At 34.8% G+C, this 22,230-nt stretch overlaps 3 protein-coding genes across 9 annotated transcripts in view; 1 reads left to right on the forward strand and 2 right to left on the reverse strand.

Moving 5' to 3' along the window:
- LOC128676850 (neurexin 1-like) overlaps positions 1 to 3,651 on the reverse strand; it is a 157,362-nt gene extending 153,711 nt beyond the window's left edge. For all 7 annotated transcript variants that reach the window (XM_053757246.2, XM_053757245.2, XM_053757243.2 and 4 more), the window contains exon 1: positions 3,500 to 3,651. The gene's annotated coding sequence lies outside the window, so the exon portion shown is untranslated. The remainder of the gene's footprint in view (positions 1 to 3,499) is intronic.
- A 5,970-nt stretch (positions 3,652 to 9,621) lies between these two features.
- LOC128676860 (probable methyltransferase-like protein 15 homolog) lies at positions 9,622 to 11,316 on the forward strand. The gene is made up of 3 exons (XM_053757261.2): positions 9,622 to 9,812; positions 9,893 to 10,135; positions 10,201 to 11,316. The coding sequence occupies exons 1-3, from the start codon at positions 9,742 to 9,744 to the stop codon at positions 11,228 to 11,230; spliced, it is 1,344 nt and encodes a 447-aa protein (XP_053613236.1). The 5' UTR covers positions 9,622 to 9,741; the 3' UTR covers positions 11,231 to 11,316.
- A 1,579-nt stretch (positions 11,317 to 12,895) lies between these two features.
- On the reverse strand, positions 12,896 to 22,216 carry prel (preli-like). Its single transcript, XM_053757260.2, has 6 exons — positions 21,948 to 22,216; positions 21,394 to 21,592; positions 20,152 to 20,259; positions 19,153 to 19,258; positions 18,218 to 18,367; positions 12,896 to 14,858 (listed from the first exon to the last, which is right to left on the reverse strand). Exons 2-6 carry the CDS (start codon positions 21,483 to 21,485, stop codon positions 14,694 to 14,696), a joined length of 621 nt encoding a protein of 206 aa, XP_053613235.1. The 5' UTR covers positions 21,486 to 21,592; positions 21,948 to 22,216; the 3' UTR covers positions 12,896 to 14,693.
- Between the last annotated feature and the right edge of the window lie 14 nt (positions 22,217 to 22,230).

Genomic DNA, 22,230 nt, shown 5'->3' on the forward strand with positions numbered 1-22,230 from the left:
TTTGGGGCTAGCTGAAACTGTGCAATTTGTCCTAATATATTTATTTATTTATTTAAACTTGCAAACGGGACATGCTATTTTAGGCCTACAAATTCGTAATAAGTTACGTAACCTTATTAAGGTCACACCAATAAGCATCCCTAGCATGTGAACTGTGAATGAATGAATGTCAAGGTTCATTCCGATACAACGGATTTAAATAGTACCTACTCATTGTACGGTCTGTGCCTTGTTTGTGTGAAGGGATGAGACCTTGGCTATTTTCATCATTGACCGAAATGAGAACTGACCGAAATGAAGACTGACCGAAAGAAAAAATTACTGTTTATTTATATTTTTGTACAGAAAGAGTACATCCATATCCATAGTCATACTATTATTATAAAGAGGTTTGTTGTTTGCGAGTTTGTATGTTTGAGGCGGATAATCTCCGAAACTACCGAACCGATTTCAAGAATTCTTTCACCACTAGAAAGATACATTATCCGAGTTTACCATAGGTTTTTTTTATCTCAAAATTCCCACAGGAGCGAAGCCCCGGCCAACATCTAGTAATAATATAAATGTGAAATTCTGTCTGTCACGCTTTTATAGTAAAACCAACTGGGCCAATTTTTTTATCAAAGCTACATGAATCAGATTTGTGTACAAACTCATGTCTCACGAGAAGGATTCTGGAGGAAGAACTTGGAACCTTTAAATCACAGGCGCACAACGTTAATCACTGGTCCGCCACCGCTTCAACGACCACATATTGTCTCTTTGAGTGTTAAAAAAAGGCGAAAACGCAATTTCGTGCTACGTGTTTTATATTTCATGGTAGCCCCCCAGTAGTAAACAGTTGAACAGCAGGGACAAATCTATGATGAATATTTGCCATCAACAGAATGAGAAAGAGTGATGTAGTGCCACGTTCTCAGTTCTTTAGACAAAACTCTTGACTTGGTTCAAAAAAATCCAAAAACACAATTGAAAAATTCTTTGTATCTCAACAATCTAGGTATAATAAATTAGATTGTAAAATTAGCTAATTGCCAGATTTTTTTAACAATTCAATTTAGTTTATAACTAAACTTAAACTACTTAAAAAAATACACAATCACAGAACGACTAAATTAACCTAAATTAAAACTAAAGTATAATATTGTAAACTAGATTTTGCCCGCGGCTTCGCCCGCGTGAATTTCATAGCAAAATCTCAGTAATTTTTTTATCGCGTACTCTGTAACACTGGTAAACATTATATGATTCAAATTCGCATTTTTTCTCATCTTTAGTTCAATTTCCTGTTTCCCGCTGCGTGTCTCGTCCCGCAAACTTGTCCAATGCCGCTTCCTGCTATGTAATGTAGATATCCCGTACCGTTGCCTACATATTGAGCCATCATGTTTTTCGCAATGTGTCCCGTCCCGTTTGTCACTACGTGTCTCCATCCCATTTCCCGCTCTAACTTCCACTCCCGCTTTCTGCAACGCATGCCGGCCCCTTTTTTCATGACGTTTTACGTCTATCGGTTTTTTATTAACCACAAACGTAAAATAATCATTTTTTGTATTTACTTTTACTGTTATTTACTACAAAAAGCTTTGAAGTAATAGTAAATATAATCAGAAAAACGTACCTTCAAATCTAAGATCAACTAGAAACCACACAGTAGTCTCATACCTACAGAGGCAGGACTTCAGTGGGCCTTTTAAAGAAGCCCACGTTAACATTGGATGGGCATGCATATTGCATAAGTACTTTACCCATTTCAATTTCCAAAAGGCTACCGGATATAAACGAGCATTTGTATAGCCTTACGGACTAGTAAAGAAACTTATTTATATATTGGTGTATTCATATCACACTTTTTATAATAAATTTCAACAATGATGTGAAAAAATATATGTATAAATAAAAATTCATGCATTCCTTCTTACGAATGGGTAAGGAGTTTGGGTCATGACCTACCATTGCGGATTGGCGGGTTTTAACGACCACAAATACAGTTGTATTTGTGGCCCAACGGCTTTAAGTGCCTTCCGTAGCACGGCCGAAACTAAAGATAATTCAGTCAGCCATCCAATATCCGACCATTGTGATAGTGTCTTGACCGTCACTATCACAGGCCGAGCGCGCTAACCACTGCGCCATTAAGCTAATATTTTCATCTCATTATATTTAACATTATACAATAACAATAAACTATTGAGAATTGTTTCTGGGGTTCCTGTTCCTGTTTTCTCGATAATCTCTCTAATCAAAGCTTGTTATTCTGCGTTGCGACGTTCCGAAGCACGTGGTTCGGTTAAAAATTAAACTTTGAAATTTCCGAACTCTTTGCCCCTGTCTGTCCTCTTTGGGTAAGTTATTTCTGTTAATAATCAAGGATTTTCTCCCCTTGGTCGCCTCGTACGACATTTCCCTGGTTCCTATTCTAGGGTGAGAATATTAACAATATATTGGCGTATTTTAATGGAAAAAAAGCCGCGGACTGAAAACAATGAATATAATGTGTTCATCTGTGGTTTTTTTTTGTTTTTTTTTTATTTGAATTTGAATTTGGTAATTTATCTAAATTTCTTTATTAACAATTAATGTAATGGATGTTGGCAATTTCCATATATAACAAATGAGAATTGTATCATTGAAACAATCAAGGACTTGATATAACTGCAGGCTATTTCAATACGAGACCTCTATTCTACGTGAACGCTTTCAATTCCAATATTAAGTATATATCCAATATGCACATAGTCTTGGCAGCTGAAAGGCAACAAAGCATTCCCAAGGGGAACAGTGCATTATGTGCATCTAACTAAATTAATATTGAAACAAAAACATTTATGCATTTTTTATAACCTCACACAGCTAAGGCGTAATATACACTGAAAAGAACAAAGAACTAGGTTTTATAAAAGTTTAGTCGCGGGCAAATGTTAGTATCATACATTTCATTTTTCATCCCAATCGTTGCACGGGTTCAAGATAAATTTGCCTGTGTGTTACAAGGATAGTCTTTGACCTTTACGTCCGTACGGGATGATAAATTATCCTACGTCAAAAAAAAACACAATTATTATTTCATTTATATTAATATGCTGAATTAAATATTTTATAGTAATTTAATAATCAATTTTATGATTAATTCCAAATAATTATGACCTCTTCATATATATTCTTATTTATTTTTATCGAGCATTTTTTGACTTTTTGTCCATCAAATCCACATGAGTACGGTTAAGCCATAAAAATTTATGGAGCGTCAACAGTGAACAATTTTATCCCCTACAAGAAAACTTACTACAATCTTCGCAGGCTGTTTATTGGATAATCGATAACACTGGCAATGTTTTAAAAATAAAACACATGCATAGAAAATAGAGTTTTAAATTGGTTCGACTTTGTATCTGGCAGGAAATTAAATAAAAATTACGGTTTATGAAAGCAATAAAAGCGTGGAATACTCAAGTAAATATAGGTACATGGCTTGATGTGGTGTTAGAAAATACGTTACCTAAGTTGTATACATATCGTCACAGTCACAGAACAAATCACAAACAGTACACTTGAATCCTGATACACTATGCACTTTGGTTTTATCGTTTTTTTTTGTCCAGATTATGTAATTTTGGGAAAGGCGCGAGTGAGCCGCGCGGAGTCCGTATGCAGAGAGAAATGGCGTCGGTGCGCGCGCCGCCCGCCCTACATAGAGGGCAGTTGCGTTGGGCGAGAAGTTGTTTGGTCGCTGCGATTAGTCGCTTATTCAGGACGCATTTGTTTATGTGTTTGACTTGGAAAATTAAGTACAAAACTAGGTTAATTAGAACAGAGTAGAGTGGATAATTGACAATCTTAAAATTTAGGGTTTCATTAGTTCTTATCTTTTATACATGTTATTAATTCTTAATAGATTTGGACAGGAAATTTTATAAACTACACTTTTTAAAACATTATGCATAGTCCTTTGACTATGCATAAAGTTTTAAAAAGTTATCTTCGAACTATTTAGTAAGTAATTGACTTAGAATTAAATATATTTCAATTAAAAAATGACTTATTTAATTACATTACCAACAAGTATTCAAATAATATCACTTGCCATCTATTCTGCTGCTATATATTCACACATATGCAAGTGTTTAGAAAAAAATACTAGTTCATTTTTGGATAAATATAAAACAAAAGAATGCTCAATTAATTTCGTTCCACTGAAACTTAAATAAATATAAACAGTTTATTAATTTTCACTTGTGTTAATCTGTTTACTTGAGCAATGAGCGGTGACTAATCGCAACGACGAATTCATACCTTAACCTAGACAAAAGGCTCGCACTTTGTAACGTTCAGCGTTACCTTTCACCCCGCCATATCCAACGAAACCTCTCCCAAAGCTTACCAATACATTGCGCATCTGGCGTCTCGATTTCCAATCTATTTCCAGCTGCTTACAGCGATGGACAGCGCGCATTATTAAACTGTCGTATAGTATGCTATCTTTTATTACGGAAAACGAATCGTCGTGAAAAAAATGTTGGTTTTTCTTTCGTAAATTCTTTCCCTCTCGCACAGGAGTGCACTGGTATGGCGTGTAGATCCCCAAATCCTTTGCAGTAAAGATATCAATGAGAAACTATGAGAATTAATGTGATGTTCGAACCTTTCTCTGCAATCCAAGGCGGTATTTTTGAATTGTTTTCTGTTTGTTGAATCGGAATGGATGTGATTATGCGGGCGGCGTAACTTTAGCTCCCAACATTATTTAACTCTAATGGGTTTATTTCCAAGACTTTAGTGTCCTATTTAGATTCCCTCGACAGTTTTCTACTGAATTGGTTAATGTTAAACATTATTATTTGCTAAGTTCAAAAGTTTATTAAATAGGTACGCTGTTTTGACTATAATTGGCTTATGTGACGACTTAGGTTCTTCTTTGACCGTTGGAGGGTTTGTTTGTTGTTGACAATTTTTTCAGCTTTGATCACCCCAATATATCTTATAGTTGTGTTTTCATGATACACATACAAAGTAGACAGACAAGCAAAAAAAGTAATTATTAACAAAGATAAAATTTTAGATTTGGATGTTTGTTCAAATTCAAATCAAAATCAAATATTGTATTCAGAAAAATAAGACCTGCCATTTTTTCACGTTATGTTCTAAATCCATACTCTAAGGTATTATAAATGCGAAAATCTGTCTGTCGGTTCCGCTTTCACGGCTAAACCACTGGACCGATTACGTATAGTTAAAGAGACCCGTTCAAACATAGTTTTTATTTTTTCAAAAATCAACCCCCTAACTATAATGGTGGTGAATGTTTGTATGAGTATCATGTCTGTACAGAGTTCGCAGAGAAATACACACGAGCGGAGCCGCGAGCAAAAACTAGTTAAATATTATTTACCAAAACTACAAACAACTGACATTTTCGAAAGACAACTAGCGTTTTTATGCTCATTTTCTTACACAAGTCCAGACCTTAGCTCAGTACGTCACAGCCGCAAATAAAATCGAAAATGAGAGAGAGATTCAAATCGGAAGTAAACCTTTTTCTCTCTCTTACAATGCGCCCTTAAAACTGAGTAGGTCAAGGTCCTCAAGCCACCGAAATACCCTGAATATATAACTAGCCAATTAACATACCGTCCGTACGTTCGAGCTGAGAATTTGTTAAGCCTTAATTGATGAATTATTTGCGAGCGAGCGAACCGATTGGAAATCGATATGGTTTTAATTTAATCGAGTGTTTGTTTATATTCGATGGCGGTGATTGTTCAGTGTTGTAGTAATGCAGGCAGGTACACAATGGATATGCGATAAAATATAACTTTTGGTGACTCTTTTGACGGTTTTCTCGGTTGAGAATTAGATACGCAATTCTCGTAGATTCGCTGTCATCTCAATTATCACGATGCTAACGACTGTTACACTACATTTCCTTTTTAAGTTGCCGTAACCGAAGGTAAAAGGAACCCTATTATTGTATCTGATATCTGTCGCTTCGTCAAAGGGCTCTCTCAAGATTAGGCACTTGATTTTATTTTTTAACCGACTTCCATAAAATGTGGAGGTTAAGTGTTCGGTTGTATATTTTTATTCGTGTTTCTCCATCAATTGGGGACCGAATTGACCAAAATGTTTGATTTATTTGAAAGCGTATAATTTGTCACGTGTTTTTTCTGGCTTTTAATATTCATTCAGTAATCGCAGAAAATTTAAGAAAAGTAGGATAACAGTGCAATCTAGACCAACAACCCGTGAGGAAAAATCTTCACTGTTTTTCAAAATATTTTGTTTAGCCACTTATTTAATTTACATTTCTGACACATCGAAAAATTAATAATGTACTTTTTTGTGTATTATAATTATTTATTTATATAAGTAAATATATTTTTTGTACCCATATACCACTTTCTGTTTCTGTCTCACATCTCCTCATGTTCCTGGTTGCGTGTCAGCGTAAAAAATGTATTTTGTGCAATAAAGTATAAATAAATACATTGTAGAGATGATCACTAGTCTAGTCTTTGAGCTCGTCGTGTCTCTAGCGGTGCAATCGTTTAGCAAAGCCTATGATCTCATCCTTTGATGTGGCCGGCGCAATCTTAGGTCTATCTGGAACTAGGAGCTCCTATCCTGTCTCGAGATTAATTAGTTGGGTGTTCATTAATCTTAAAAAATGTTACTTCAAACTTATTTTACTTAACCACGCAAATTAGAGTCACGCCCCGTTGCTCAGTTGTGCTCCGTTTCGACAATGCAGCACGTTGTAGGTCCGTTGTACTCCGTAGTTTTCTATGGGTCCGTCCCACACACACACACACAGACGTCCGTTGTCGTACGTCGAAACTTGATACAATTTCTACGTTGTTACCTATGTGTGGTAACTTAGTACTATCAAAATTCGTAACGGCAAAGAATAAGTAATTATTTTTATGTGTACAAATATTATACTTATATAATCTTATGTCATCTTTTCCAGTTTGATTGAGATAGGTCAGACGAAACTAGAATAATTTACCGTCAATGTACAATGACTTGCACGTCAAGTTAGCTTGCGTATCTGTGCGATGGTAATAGTGACGAATTCACGATGAATTTGTGTAGGTTTTGATGTTGATTGTACCTAGTAGGGCGATGGTCGACGGCACTTAATCCCAATTATACAGAAAGCCGGGCTAAGCCGGGCTGAGACGCTTATTGCATGGGCTATGCGGATCTTGTGTCCAGCTCTAATACAGGCGGATACAAGAGAAGGCAGTTAGTAAGTTATCGTATTGACGACCCGTGGTGTAGTGGTCACCATGCGCGTCCACTATCTGGAGGTCCTGGGTTCGGTTCCCAGCGCTGTAAAATATTTGTACCAGTGATTACAAATATTTGACCGCGGTTCTGGGTGTGTTGTGCCCGTTTTCTGTTTTTTGTCCATCGGACCCGCGATACAAGCTTACCGCTTAGTTGAATGTTGTTCACAAAAAATGGTAGGTATAGCTTACTAACTGCCTTCTCTCTCTCCCTCTCTCTCTCTCTTCGAGTCTTTCCCCGGTTACCTACTTCAACTCAGTCGTTAAGTGTCTATGGAGCTCAGGGCCCTCTACTACTACTTACTAATCATAACTTTATTTGCTCAAAACATGGTATTATAAGAAGTTACTAACAACCATCCGCCCACAATATTTCTTTCAAATGCCCTATGAGTTATTCCAAAAATACTGTACACTGAAATCGGCACCAATGGTAATGACTTTGTGAATTAGTAACATACGTAAAATCTACGCAAAAATCCCTATTCAAACCAAACTGACATCGTGTGGCTGTGGGTTAGGTACCTATATTTATCCATACACTACACTAGGTACATTACACTGTCAGTCTGTTAGTCTCTCAGAGATTTTAGCGTTGAGTTTGCCACACAACTTTTAATTAATTTAGTTATGTTAATGAAAGTGACAAAACATATTTTTTTATGATTATTATTATTATTAGTCCTTTTTTTTTCTTTGTTCAACGATCCATTAGACCAAAGAGAAATGTCCCAAATAAATACGATCCCAAATTACATTTCTTCACACGTCACTTAATTAAGTAGATTTTAGTTAAAAATACACATTTCGAAACTTCGCTTTGTTCCATAAATTCCAGACCAGAATTATATGGAACAATACATAATCTCCGTCTTGTTTACCCGCTAACAGGCAGGCCTTGACTGACTGAACTAAAACAATTCTATTCAGCGCCATAATCATGGAACAAAGCTCTCGACGTGATAATATATCTGGCTGGGTTGAGCCTCATATGCACGACTATTGTGCTGTTCAATGGTGTCACTAACTAAGCATACACATGATGTGTCCGAAACAAAGTACAATGATTATATTCTAATGCTTTTATTGATAGAAAACGTTACATATTTAGTAGTCTCGTAGTCTTACAAATAGATCAAAAGAGCACAAACGATAATAAAAATAAATAAGTAATTTAAAAAGAGTACGTGTTGGATTAACTGAATGAATGGAAGAGTAGGTAACTACTTGTCATCTTCAAAATGTGTCCAACACCTGCACTTAACAGCTTCCTTGCTTCTGATGAAGATTAAGAGGCCCGGTGAAATGGATTTTCACTATTTGACGTTTCATTTCGATAGGCAAAGATCGTAGGTACGGCTCGGTAAATATTTACTTCTTAGGTATTAGGTCTTAGGTATTCTTAGGTTTTTTAATGAAACAAACAACGAAATTGGCACACTTATTATTTTTCCAGAACACCGCCGACCGTATGTCGTCGTATATAAAATTTTAACATAAAAACACAAAGCTACAGAAATAGCACGTAGCGAACAAACAGCTTAACAATACAATGCATCCGGCGCATCCCAAATTAGCGGGATTAAAGTCCGAGTTTTCAAATAATTAATTGGTTTCCTAACACTATTCTTGTTTTTGTCGTATGGTGTGGCGGCTAATCTACGGATTAGATGTTTGTAATACTTTAACGGTTATATTCAAGTTCATTTAATAATTTGTAATTTATAATATTTTAATAGGTCCTACTTATGCATTTAACCCCATTATTTGTGGTCGACGCAAAATGTATAGGTTGGTATCAACCACCTAATCTCTTTTTATGCTTCCTCTCCACCTAGGCAACGCCTGGGTAACCTATATTTTATCATGCTGGCTGTCCAGGCAAAACGCATGCTTGTTTGCCACTATGCTATTAAAAAAATGTTAAACATCCATCTTACCCACAGATATAAGAACATTTATCTTATATCTGAGATCCTAGTACTTTACCTATTTAAAATGCTGCGATATATTTATCTCAAAAACGTTATATTTATTTTAATGATTTCACCACAAAGTTGTAAAGTAATGTAATCTGTAACCGTACGTAAATAAAGAAAACCAACTAGACTAGATACTCGGAAATGCTCTTTAAAAAGTTAAAGTTATCTGTATCGAAACTGAAATTATTTAGGTATTAATTGTGTCTATTTAAGTTCGTAAATGTATCTACGTAAATTTATAATCGTTCTACCTACCTATGTAACTATTAAATTTTTAATATTTAGTTTAACTTGGTTGTAACAATTTTGGTCTTTTCTTTATATATTGACAGATGACAACGTCACATCGTTTATATAACTCATCAAATGTCAAATACCTACATGAATTTTGTTGTAAATGTAAAATTAGTTTTCGGTTTTCCTCAAGCTTCGTTTTCTTAAAATGCTTCTATGAAATAGCTAGCTAAGATATGACTACTCAATATAAAAAGTTTGTTAAATTGATAGCGAAGTGGCCTTTGGATGCCAGCAAAGGTGAAAGGTGTGTATTGTTTCAGGTTATAACTTAATATTCCTAAAAATTAGAAACTCAATCCTAATTTTCGCAATTTTTCGTTACAGAGATTTAGGAAAAGTTATTAGAGACAAAGTTAAACTTGCGTTCGAATCTTCAGAACAACAAAACCTTGATTCAGAATACTGTACCCGGCAATACAACTCGCTGAACAAACTGGCTGACAATCACTACAGAAATAAATACAAACGCACAAAAACCAGCACTGCTACAGGTTTAAACACTGAAGAGTGCAACCTTATACTCTCCAACGAAGTTCTAGACTACTTAAAAGAAGAAAACAAAGGTTTCTTTTCAAAAATTTTTAAAAAAGATCAATAATGTTTCTCAGACACTTTGGAAAATTTCTTCACAAGTCTATCCGGCGACTATCCACAGAGAAAATAGAGTATAAAGATCATACCCCAGTTATGTTAAATGAAGCCGTAAATTATCTTAACCCCAAAGATAATGAAATTTATATTGATATGACATTTGGTGCCGGTGGGCATTCCCGTAAAATTCTAGAAACAGCTAACTGTCGCTTATTTACTTTAGATAGGGATCCTACTGCATATGAGAAAGCTAATTTACTTGCAAAAGAATACCCAAACAGAGTCACACCATTATTAGGAAGATTTAGTGAACTACCAAAGCTTTTAAAAGAAAATGGAATGGGTCAGAGTAGTATAGATGGGATTTTATTTGATTTCGGCTGTTCATCTATGCAGTTAGACATAGGAGAAAGAGGCTTCTCTGTAAATAAGAATGGGTACTTAGATATGAGGATGGATGCTGGTCGAGATCCGGATCAGATCACAGCACGTGAAGTATTAGCCACTGCGAATGAACAAGAACTTTATAAAATATTCAAAATTTATGGTGAAGAGAAAAAAGCTGCAAAAATTGCTCAAACTATAATACAAGCCAGATATATGATAAAGAATATTGACACCACACAAGAATTAGTTGACATTGTCAACTCATGTTGTCCAGATGAAATAAGATTGGATAAACTGAATCGTCCACAATCCAATGCAACAAAAATATTTCAAGCTTTACGTATATTTGTTAATAATGAGCTCAATGAACTTAATTATGGTATGGTACTATCGAAATATTATTTGAAAATCAATGGTAGATTAGTGACAATTTGCTTCCATTCTTTAGAAGACACTATAGTGAAACGGCATATTGCTGGCAACATTATAAATGAAATAGCGAATCCTGTTCCATTGAAGTATCTCAGTCCAACTTTGGTCCAAGACCAAGAAACAATAGACAAATTTTTAGACACACCTTGGAAGGCAATAAATAAGCATGTGGAGGTGCCTTCCGATGAAGAAGTTGAAAGAAATCCTAGAAGTAGAAGTGCAAGACTACGAGCCGCAATCAAAGTGAAGTGAGAATCTAAAAACATGTAGATAACATGAATTTAATTGTCATAGTACAATTATTAGAATAGAAGAATAGAATTATATCTGAATATAACTACATTACCTTTTATTTTTTCACGTTTGGTCCAGTGATTCCATGTTGAAATGGCCGGGGAGTATGATTGTTCCTCAAAGCTGTCTCTATTTGTTGACGATAATGAAGCACTAGTTTCAAATAAAACAACCAAATGTAATGTAATAATATATTTCTTGATCCTTATCACAAAACAGTGACTATCGAAATATTATTTGAAAACTAAATGTACGCTAAGATTTATCCCAAAGGTCTATTTCTATTATATTTTCTAAGCTTTTATGTCATTCAGGTGTCTTAAATGGAACGTGTCTAGGCGGCTTTATTTATGTCACTGTAAAAGTCTAATCTTATCCTTAAATTATCATAAAAAGAAATACTGTTTGTATGAACACAATAAACTGATAAACTACTGGGTGGATTTAGTATGATTTTCACCAATAAATAGTCCTGAATCAATTATTATGGTTTTACCCAAGACGAAGCTGGGACAAATTTTATTAAATTTATGATATAATTGAGGCAATAATTTTGAAATGGATACAAAACCAGTTTTAAATTCTCTTTTACAGTAACATAATTACTAGTTTATTGTATATTACTACATAATTTTATATATTTTTTAATATTCTATTCTTATTGTTTCACATTCAACAACCCTAAAATGCTGTAACTGTGAGATGGAACCAATTTTCGCGACTAGATATCATTGTGTTATTATTTTTCAATATTTTATAGCAAGTTAAATCCCACGCAAAAGGGATAAAGATGACAAACGATCATATTTACGTATCATTGCATTATTTTCAGGAAAGTGCAATGTGTTGTCTAAATAGTATAATTTCAATTAATTGATGGCAACACATTAATTCTGAAAAACACAACATAAATAAATAAATAAATAATATATATGTTTAAGTAAATATTAATTTAACCACAATCATCCACATTTCCCCTTAATACCTCGAAATATATATAAATTGGGAGGAAATTCAGTCAATAGTGAAGCTGTTATGAAATGCCATTCTGAATAAAGCTACTCATGGGTGACTTTAAATTGTTTTTCGACTAATATTTTGAAAATTAAGTTTAAAATTTAAATTGACTGAGTATTAACGTTTATGATCTGTATGAAAGTACATTGAAAATAGCATTGTATGTTAATAATAAAGTTCATTTTCGACAAGCGACAGTCACCGATGTGAGCCAGGGGACAACTCCACTGGTCGGAATGTGGAACAAGGTACACGTGTAGCTACAGTCATGCAAAATGGCAGTGATTGATAACAAGATTGAATACGATTGATAGAAATAAATTTGGCGACATCAAATCTTTTTCTACAAGCTAGCATCAGATTTTGGGTTATGGTTGTATATTTACAATGTACTCGTATTCTAGAGATGTTGATAAAAGGTGGGCTATATTTTACTCAACAAAATATTCACAAACTTTTTTCACATATCAAATTCAATATATGAAATGTACAGAGTTTTTGTAAAATTTTGTCAACTTTTACTTTTTTCTGGTAAACATGTTTACATCATGAATACCTAATTTTTACAGCGACCGACGACCTATGGAATAACAAAAGACGTCTGGGGTCATTTCAAACAATATCTTGTTTAAACAATGAGTAAGAAAAAATCCCTACATATACATACATTATCGCTCGTTCATAGCATTATAACCTTGTCAAACTGAAGAATAAAACCAGGAAACCTGATTATATCCTAGTTTTAACACTTTATAGTACAGATATGTTTTAAATCGACATCTTAACAATAAATTGTAGGAGCAATGAGTGAGAATAGATCCAATCACATTGATACATTTATAAAATCTAGCGTTAGAATGAATCTTAAAATTGATTTTTTTTAAAATGGATCTGTTTTCAATGAATCCTGTTTACAATATTATTAATTTTGAAAGAAAACGCCCCTTCAAAACGATTTATACCAACATATCGAATTGTTAATACAGCTCTTTGTCATAACTAGTACAGTCAACAGCACATCAACCTACCCTAATTCGTTACAAACTTGTCGCTATTAGGATCATGCAGGGTAACTTGATGAGTAGTTGTTGACTGTACATTGGCTGTCATAACCGTAAATTACCGATTTAAATGACAAACAATACTATATTAGCATAAATTGTATACTCAAAGTGCAACATGAATGTGAAATTATATAATGGTATATGCAACAGTTACTCTTTAGCGACTTACTTATTTATACAATTCTAATTCAGAAATCTAATTTAGAATCCACACCATCACGCAGACCATCACTTGTCAAAGAATAATCCATATTCTTTGACAAGTGATGTTACTCACTTAATTATTTGTTTAATCAAATAATTATGAGCAAAAATCGCATAGAGAATTATATAGCCGATACTAACCAACGACCTATCAACTGATAAACCAATGATCTTCGAATCATACACATTTTTAGCAAACAATTGTTACAAGCTATTAGTCCACATAGAGGTGAAGTGGATTTCATTAGATTTTTTGCTACACTCCAAGCAAGTCAATACATTGATGTTCTTCCACTTGACAATATTATGCTATCATCAACTCAAGTGCTATCTGGCTTCATAACACATACTATCAAACATATTTCGATAATAATTTTAAATCATAAGCAAAGCAAACATATTTTGACATATTCGTATTATTTCTTATTGTGTATTGTAATTTTATGTAAATAATTTTAATTAACATTTTTTTATAGGTTATCGGCCATAGTAGAACGCAATAAGGAATGAAATTTTCAGTAATTATTGCAAAGAAATACAGATATTTAAATTAGACATATATGATGTGCACAATGCACATAATGTATTTATTTGTACATAGGAGGCAGATTTGAGTAATTTTGCAGGTGTCACGCCGTAGTAAAAGTACTTAAACAACAAGAAGCCAACGCCCATTACCTACCAACTTAAACTGGATATAAATCTATTAGTTTATGTACACATCTCAACCTTTGTCCTAATATGGACTGACGAAGGACGAATTATTATGAGAACATATATTATTATGAGAACATGAGTCAAGATTTAGTGTGTCATACGTGTTAAATTATACAATGACAATTTACGGACAAAAATGTTAAAACAAGACTTAACCTGGGCCCATAACCGATCAAATTAAACTTTGTATAACTTAGTCTATTAACAAGTATTCTTCTTTTGTAATATTACGCTATTTTAACGGAAGACAGTACATTAGCCTACTAAGTTTGATAATGCATGACAAGAGTTTTAAAAGACAATTCGCGGACACAAATGTTGGAACAAGAGGAAGCCAGCGCTCGTAACCGACCAAATCACATTGCCTACATTATTTGAGTTAATCATACGTCACCTCTCTCGTGTCAATCGTGGTCGTGTTATGTCCTGTTGACGGAAGAGAGCACGTTGGCCTTCGCCCGGTCGGTGGCGGCCGCGGCCGCGTCCCGCATCTCCTTCAGCGTGTGGCTCATCGGGGCCAGGCTCGGCTGCGGCGGCGCTTGTCTCGGGAACATCGACTGCAGGACGTGGTTGAACCCGAACACCTGGAAAGAGAGACAAAATATTATAAATTTCCTGAAATATTTTCAAGTTTTTTTTATATACCAAAATAATAATGGTCTTTAATAACAATAAATCATTTATTGTGGGAACTTACAAAATACATGAGCTATATCATTCACACTGCCACACTAATTTACGTTAACGGAATGCACGATCTTAACGAAATAAGCTAAGCTAAACATTCCATGTCAAACCGAAACTTCACTCTAAAGTTACTAGCACTATTGTATGTAAAGTCTAGCCACATTCGGCCCTTCCAAAGCCTTCTATCATAAATTTCAATTTTGCTTGACGTCATACGCAAGTAGCAACTCAGGCCGCATTCAAACATGTATTATTATTTGCTAGAAGCCCGTCCCGTATTGACTCGGATAAAACCATAATCTATCATTTAAAACCATACAAAAATGCAAATAGCAGACGCGACAAGGGGACTTATTTTTCTAATATGTAAGGATTTCCTGGTTGGAGACGCCAGCGCGAGCGGCAGACTGGTGATCCTCTCATTCTGGCACCATTTCACCAAGTAACCCAATACCCCGTTTTTTGGGGCGCGGGTCAATTTCCAATCTTATGTCGGCTTATGCTTGTGCAGAACCTAAGTAGTTACTTAGGTAGCCCTAGTGGTATGTCTTTGAGATTGAAATCATCCTTAGATAAGCACACACAAAGCACTCATTCAGACATGTATCATAATCCTCTATTCCATTGACCTATCCATTTAACCGTGTACGTGATAAAATCTAACGTTTCCTACGTTAGATTTTATCACGTACACCGGAAACATCTGACAATTACTATGATCACCAAACCTTGACCAATTAATAACTTCAAAAAACAAGTCATTTTATTTATCGTTAATAAACCCTCGTGGGTAGATGACCTTTACAGTAAATAAGCAGTACAGATAATTACTAATAAACTATGGAAGATACCTTTCATTCACACAACTTGTTATCGATCATTACAGACTTTAGACTGCCTAGATCGCGATTTATCTCCAAAATTTCTCCCTATTTATTCCTCATGGCTGAGGCCCGTGATCATTACGTAGAAAGAAGCTATGTTAGAGTTCAGTTTTCCACGTAAGTTGTCAGTTTTATGACCCATATTACATAACTAACTTATATTTGCATTTAATTTTAAACAAAACGAGTGCATACGACCGCAAATTTAAATTTGTTAAATTTTAAACATTTTTTCATCATCATCAAAACCGTTTTTTCAAATTTCAACCACAAAAGAACATTGCTCTTATATATCTTATTTAATAGTCTAGCTAGATGGAATACTGTCGAACAAGGCCGACAATTAGTCGTGCCGGGTATTGTTATCGGCCACTTCGCGTGTTAACAAGCTGTTATCAAAGACGTTATACATTTCTAGGACTGTGATTCTTTGCTGTTTTACAACTCAATTCAATCCCGTGACAAAGCTTATTATGGGTCAATAATTAAGGTCACTTATGGCAGGATAATATAGTTGTGATTCATGTTACTGTGTTCTGCGTTTTATAGCGATTTAGGTATCAACTGGGTCGCAACTAACCCTCGATTGTTCACATTGTGATTATTGGATCAAAACTTCTCCGTAAATCAACGTTGCCTTTTGTCAAAATAACGACAAACAAGTACTTACCCACCTATTTCAAAATTTCAAAAATACAGGGCTTGTACGACAGTGATGTGTTATGGCGTCATGATTTGAAAAAAAAAAACATTTTTAATAATGAGAACTAAGGAACCATAAGCAAAAAACCAATACTAAATCACGTAATGAATAAAACTGAGTAATAAAAGTTTGCTGTTTCAAATACTCCTAGAAACCTACTGTTGAGGTTGTTAGTGAACTGTAATTTGTGGGGGCTGGGTTAGGTTCGTCGCTGGGAAGTAAAATTGCGGGCTTCGAGACTATGCGTTTATTATGGCAAAAACAGGAAGAAGAGAGCAGATACATTACAATGTTGCCAGTAGTAAATATTAATAAAAACTAAACTTAATTTTGCTAGTTGCAACACATAAAATTTAAGAATCTTCATGGCAAGAGTGAAGAAATTTTTCGGCCTTGCCTTTAGGATCCTGGAACTCATCTTCGTTATAAAAAAGTTTGTTTTTAGCCTATTAGCCGAACAAGATAACATGATAAGAAATTATATATAGTGCCTGATCATGTAAACAACCGCATTTACGTAGCATTAAGATTAATGTTATCGAAAAACTGTGGGCGTTTCATTTGAAGCAAAAGCGTGTTCATAAAGATAGCAAATAATAACAAAACTGCATTCATTTTACTGACTGGACTGTACTTCTTGTAGGAGCTATTCTCAAATCTCTCAGTAAAATCTCAATTCCGGTCTTAAGATAATATACGTCACCTTTCGCCAAGTTTATATCATTTTCTTGCATCTGTCTGTTCGACCTTCACAGCTAGTTTACTCCGAAACTACTGAACGGATTGACATACTGACCAATAGCTTTCCACAAAAATATTACAAACTGAAAGTAATTTCCGTATTCCTAGATTACATTCGCAAAATAAATATAAACACATCGGTGATTTGCAACAAAAACAACAGTTTCGACAAAAAATATTCAATGCCGCCAAGAGGTCAATGTTGTTTACTGATGGTGTTTGCAGGAAAACGCTTAATAATAATATTGTTTACTAGCTTCGTTATCGTGGAAATTATATAGTATGAGAAATGCTTTATGTGTCACTAGATATTGCCCGGGGCTTCGCTCCCGTGGGAATTTTGAGATAAAATATAGCCTATAGTAATCTTGGATAATGTACCTTTCTAATGCTGAAAGAATTTTTGAAATCGGTTCGACACTTTCGGAGATTACCCGCCTCAAACATACAAACTCACAAACGCTTACCTCTTTAAAATAATAGTACAGTTAGTATAGATTAAAGGTTATTAGAGATTTGTCCATTCGTTTTTGAGTAAAATAGTATCAGCACATGAATTCATAGTTCACAATATTAGTTGTGGGATTAGTTTAATATTATATTTTCCACGAGTGATGATCAATTTTGATGTAATTTTTGACACAAGTTTCAATTGTAGTCAAAAATACTAATTGCTTTCGACGCGTGACAAAACTGTGTCCGTGCATTATACCGTTGAGGAGTTCCTTCGTTAGGATCCGATCCTAGGCGCATCATCATGGAAACTGAAGCGACGTGGAAATTTGCAACCCTATAGGGAATATGTGAAACGTTTTCTTTTTTTTTGATACTACTGATACTGAAGCAAGCAAACAGGCCCAGCTGTCGGCAACACCAGGGTTGTCACTACACCAAACTAGAATAAATAAAAGCGATGTAAATTTCTCACCATCTGCGTGCAATTCTTGCGGAACCTCTCGACGCCGAAGGCTCGTATGGCGCGCGAGAAGCCGAACACCTGGGAATCTATCCACGCCGAGCGCCGCGCCACTGTCTGCCCCGGCCCGGCCGACCGGTACTCCACTCGCTCCACTACACTCTATAAAACAATTTATATATTTAACGGTAATTTCATATTGTGTCTGATGTGATTGGCCAGCTAGCCCTACCCAACCCTTGTAAAACAAAATTAAACGCTACCTGAGGGCGAAGTGCGGGTTTTCTCACCATCGATTTGACGTGAGACGCAGCGAACCAATCACATTGCGCCATTGTGACGCAGCGACAACCACACTGCAATGTGATTGGTTCGCTGCGTCTCACTTCGATTCGTGGGTGAGAAGTGGAATGCAAACCAGCACTAAGCCCTCTGTTCGATATGTTACTCCTGACCCTGTCTAAACCGTAAGGGTTAAAGATATGATTCTGTACGTGTATTTTCTTTTGCCTCCCGGCCATAGAGCGTTGGAGCCCAGCAGTGGCGACGACGGCCCAGCGCCTGGGAAGCCTCGCTAAAGTTTTACCTATTAATTTTAGTTTCGCTAATCATCCTGGCTTAGGTAGTACACTTCTGGGAAAAAGTTGAGCAGACGATAACATGACCTTAGTATTTACGAACACGTGCGCGATGTAAGTGAGTAGTACTTTACTGGTATTCAGAATCTTCTGTCTGGCAACACTATGAAATTAAAACATTATTTTATAATTTGCCTCACTTAATTTAAAGGGTTTTGAAGAAACCTCACGGAAATTGACGTCGCCGACGACGTCCAAGTGTGGTCTACCGCGGCCATTTGAGCCAATAGTTCGCTTTTCTCCTCCAAAAGGGCTTTATCAAGTGTGTTTTTCAACAATAATACGTGAATAAATTCCAAAATATCTTACCATAACTTTAGTATATCCTAAGTTCCTAGTGTATGTGACCAGTATTTTTTTCTCAGGGTCCACTATGCTTTCTTCGATAATTTTAACTGATTTTGCATTGAAGAACCTGAGAAACAAGAATAATTGCTTGATATCTGGGGTATATGACATTGATATTTTTCGAACACAGAAAACGGACGAAAAAATTCGGTCATAAAAAAAACATTAGAAACAAAGAAGCAAGATTTTGGCACACGCACAACTTTTATCAAAAACAATTCCATACATTGTTTAAAATAAAATAAAAAGTTCATTGAATACTAATTGTGAGAGTATCCTTCTATGGAGCAGGATATGCTTGTACTGTCAACAGCACATCAACCTATCTAAATTCATTGCAAACTCACCGCTATTACCGCGCCATAGATATTCATGCGGTGTAACTTGATGTGCTGTTGAATGACTGTACCATATGTCTCCGCTCTTTCGTAACATTAATTAAAAATATAAAAAAGTATAATTATGTATATGAGGTAACACAATGCCAAACCTAAATTCTTCTTCACTTTACTGATAATGTTGTATAACGTGATAAGAATGATAGAATAATGCCAAGATGCAAGTGAGGTACATAACAACTTGCAGTAATGGACTGATGAGTCACTGTTGTTGTCAGTCTTGAGAAGATCGTTTACTGATGATAAATTGGGAGTTGCTAATTATAATGTGCAAATAGAGAATTTTTTTCCAAAATTACTAAAAAGTAGAAGCGCCGAATAAAAGCATTTCTTAAAATCTTGCGGAGGAATTGCAATGAAAATATCCTGTGGGAAATTTTAGACTGTTGTCACTTGTTAGTGGCCTATCAGCCCACAACACTAGCTGAGCTAAAAAGACTTTAAAACTACTTTCACATGTCTTGAGTAAACTTATATAATAAATGTATCATATATTTACACAAGTGATTGTATAAGTTCACAAGCTAGTGATATAATTTAATAATGAAATAAATAAAAATACCTTTCACCCCATTTTGGTACTCTGTTGGTTTTGGTAAGGAGCCTCTTGGTATAGAGACAGCCATCTTTGACTTGCCGGCTCCAAGTGTCTTCTGATAGTACATGGGTACTGCAATACAACAACTTTATTTAATGATTGCAATCATAGAATCTCCTTTATAAGGCAGATACTAGGATACATAACTGAAGCGAGTGAGACTTGTCAGGATCGTGGCAAGTGGAAATCCCTAGTATCTGCCTATCCCCAGGAAAAACATCCGTGATAATATGTACACAATTAATGTAAACATAAATATATACAACACATGGTTTTTACTACTTTTATGGAAGAGGCAGAACCGAGAATTTGTTGAGTATGTATACAATAATGCTTATTCTATTCTAGACAATTCTAAAAGTTGTGAGAACATAAGGACTATAGTTGTTGAAGTTTATTGGGGGAATTGAAGTTTGGAAATAGTGAAAGGTTGCAAACGAATTTCTGATAATAAAAGGAAGCCAAGTTTATTCCCTTTACTATTAACAAGCATTTACAGGTTATTTAAGATTATTTAAATTTAACTGAAAGCAATAACACATCTTGCAATTATGAATGCTGATTTTGAACCATTGAATTTATATAATGCATAGGGCAGTGGGAAAATTGAGGTCTTATAAGTGGGAAAATAAAGGAATAACTGTATAGAATACATAAAAAAGAATACAAGTGATGTTTCAAGCTCATCTCACATTTGAATTTGAAAGTATAATTAATTGAAACAAATTTATTAATCCATGACATCAGTTATATTTATGTTACTTGGGTAGGATGAGATGAGTCCAATTTATTGTGAATTTATATTTTATGAAATACAGAATATTCCAAAGTTAAATTGATTATTGATTGAATTCACTTAAGATTTTTCAATGTGGAAGAAATAAATATTTTTTATATCCAGTTTGATACATGATATAATTGTCTTTGTTTACAGTACAAAGTCCAAAAGAGCTTTGATACAGCTTCAACCACATTCAAGGTTTTTTATTAGTAATGAATTTGTTAATTCATTGCAAATTCATTACTATTAACACTGGTATAGATAGTCTGATGTGTGTTGTTGAATGTACCATGTAAAAGGTTTCTTTTTTCAATTCAGATACATTCTAGAAAAATACTACCTATATAACTTGTCACAATCTCATATTAATAATTGGGTTTCAATATGTGTGATTTGCCATAAGTTGAGAATACAGTACAGCTTACCTCAGTGGGTTAGGGTATCTTTTCCAGTACCCACATGCAACTTGGTCCCAACTAAAGTTAAAAGTCGACGTATTTTCAAAATACCTTGCCATTATTTTGCACTTTTTTTCAATTTTTATTTATTTAAATTGGAATGATTATAAACAGTCCACTGTTACGGTTTTAACAAAACACCATTCTTGTTACTTCAATAAAAAATCTGGAACACACAAAAACAACTTTTATCCATAGATTATTGGATAGGTATCAGGTTACATAAACTTTAAGTAGGTCACAGAGATATCTCTAATAAAATCAACATGCTGCATGACTCTCTGAGCCTTTGTGATGGCCGTCACGTACGAAGGCAGGTAAACTTATACACGATTCATGTACGTTCAACTAACACATGAAAATGTACAAGGACACGATGGAAACTGTTCATTTTAGTGGTAAATTATCAATTATACACACAAAACCGGACATTTTATGACTAAAACATTAACGAGAAACACAACATTTAGACGTCAATTTGCAGAATTATGATTTTTTATGGGTCTAAAACGTGATCTTACTGATTTGCCGGAGACTCTTCTGTACTCGATATTTTTAAGAAAGACTGATTAGGACCAGTTGCACTCAAGTTTTTTGTTTTAATCGCCTATTTTAGGCTAACACCAACGGATTCCAACACGCAACACATGTTATCATTCATAATTCAGGTGTTTTTGATAAAATTTTGATAAGTTCCATTTATGACACAATGTCGATCGAATAGATAAAATTTATTTTTTTCCAAATCTAAATTAGTGATGGACCGATGTGCCTCGACCAAGGCCTCGACAGAGTTCGAGTGGC

Source organism: Plodia interpunctella, chromosome 17, assembly GCF_027563975.2.
Source record: "Plodia interpunctella isolate USDA-ARS_2022_Savannah chromosome 17, ilPloInte3.2, whole genome shotgun sequence".
Taxonomy (NCBI): domain Eukaryota; kingdom Metazoa; phylum Arthropoda; class Insecta; order Lepidoptera; family Pyralidae; genus Plodia; species Plodia interpunctella.

Coding starts and splice junctions, on each gene's coding strand:
- LOC128676860 (XM_053757261.2), top strand. CDS start 9,742: ATGACTACTCAATATAAAAAGTTTGTTAAATTGATAGCGAAGTGGCCT. Junction 9,813..9,892: donor GATGCCAGCAAAGGTGAAAG/GTGTGTATTGTT, acceptor TTTTCGTTACAG/AGATTTAGGAAAAGTTATTA. Junction 10,136..10,200: donor AAAGAAGAAAACAAAGGTTT/CTTTTCAAAAAT, acceptor ATTTCTTCACAA/GTCTATCCGGCGACTATCCA.
- prel (XM_053757260.2), bottom strand. CDS start 21,485: ATGGCAAGGTATTTTGAAAATACGTCGACTTTTAACTTTAGTTGGGAC. Junction 18,368..19,152: donor TAGGATATACTAAAGTTATG/GTAAGATATTTT, acceptor ATTGTTTTATAG/AGTGTAGTGGAGCGAGTGGA. Junction 14,859..18,217: donor GCAAGAATTGCACGCAGATG/GTGAGAAATTTA, acceptor CTCTCTTTCCAG/GTGTTCGGGTTCAACCACGT.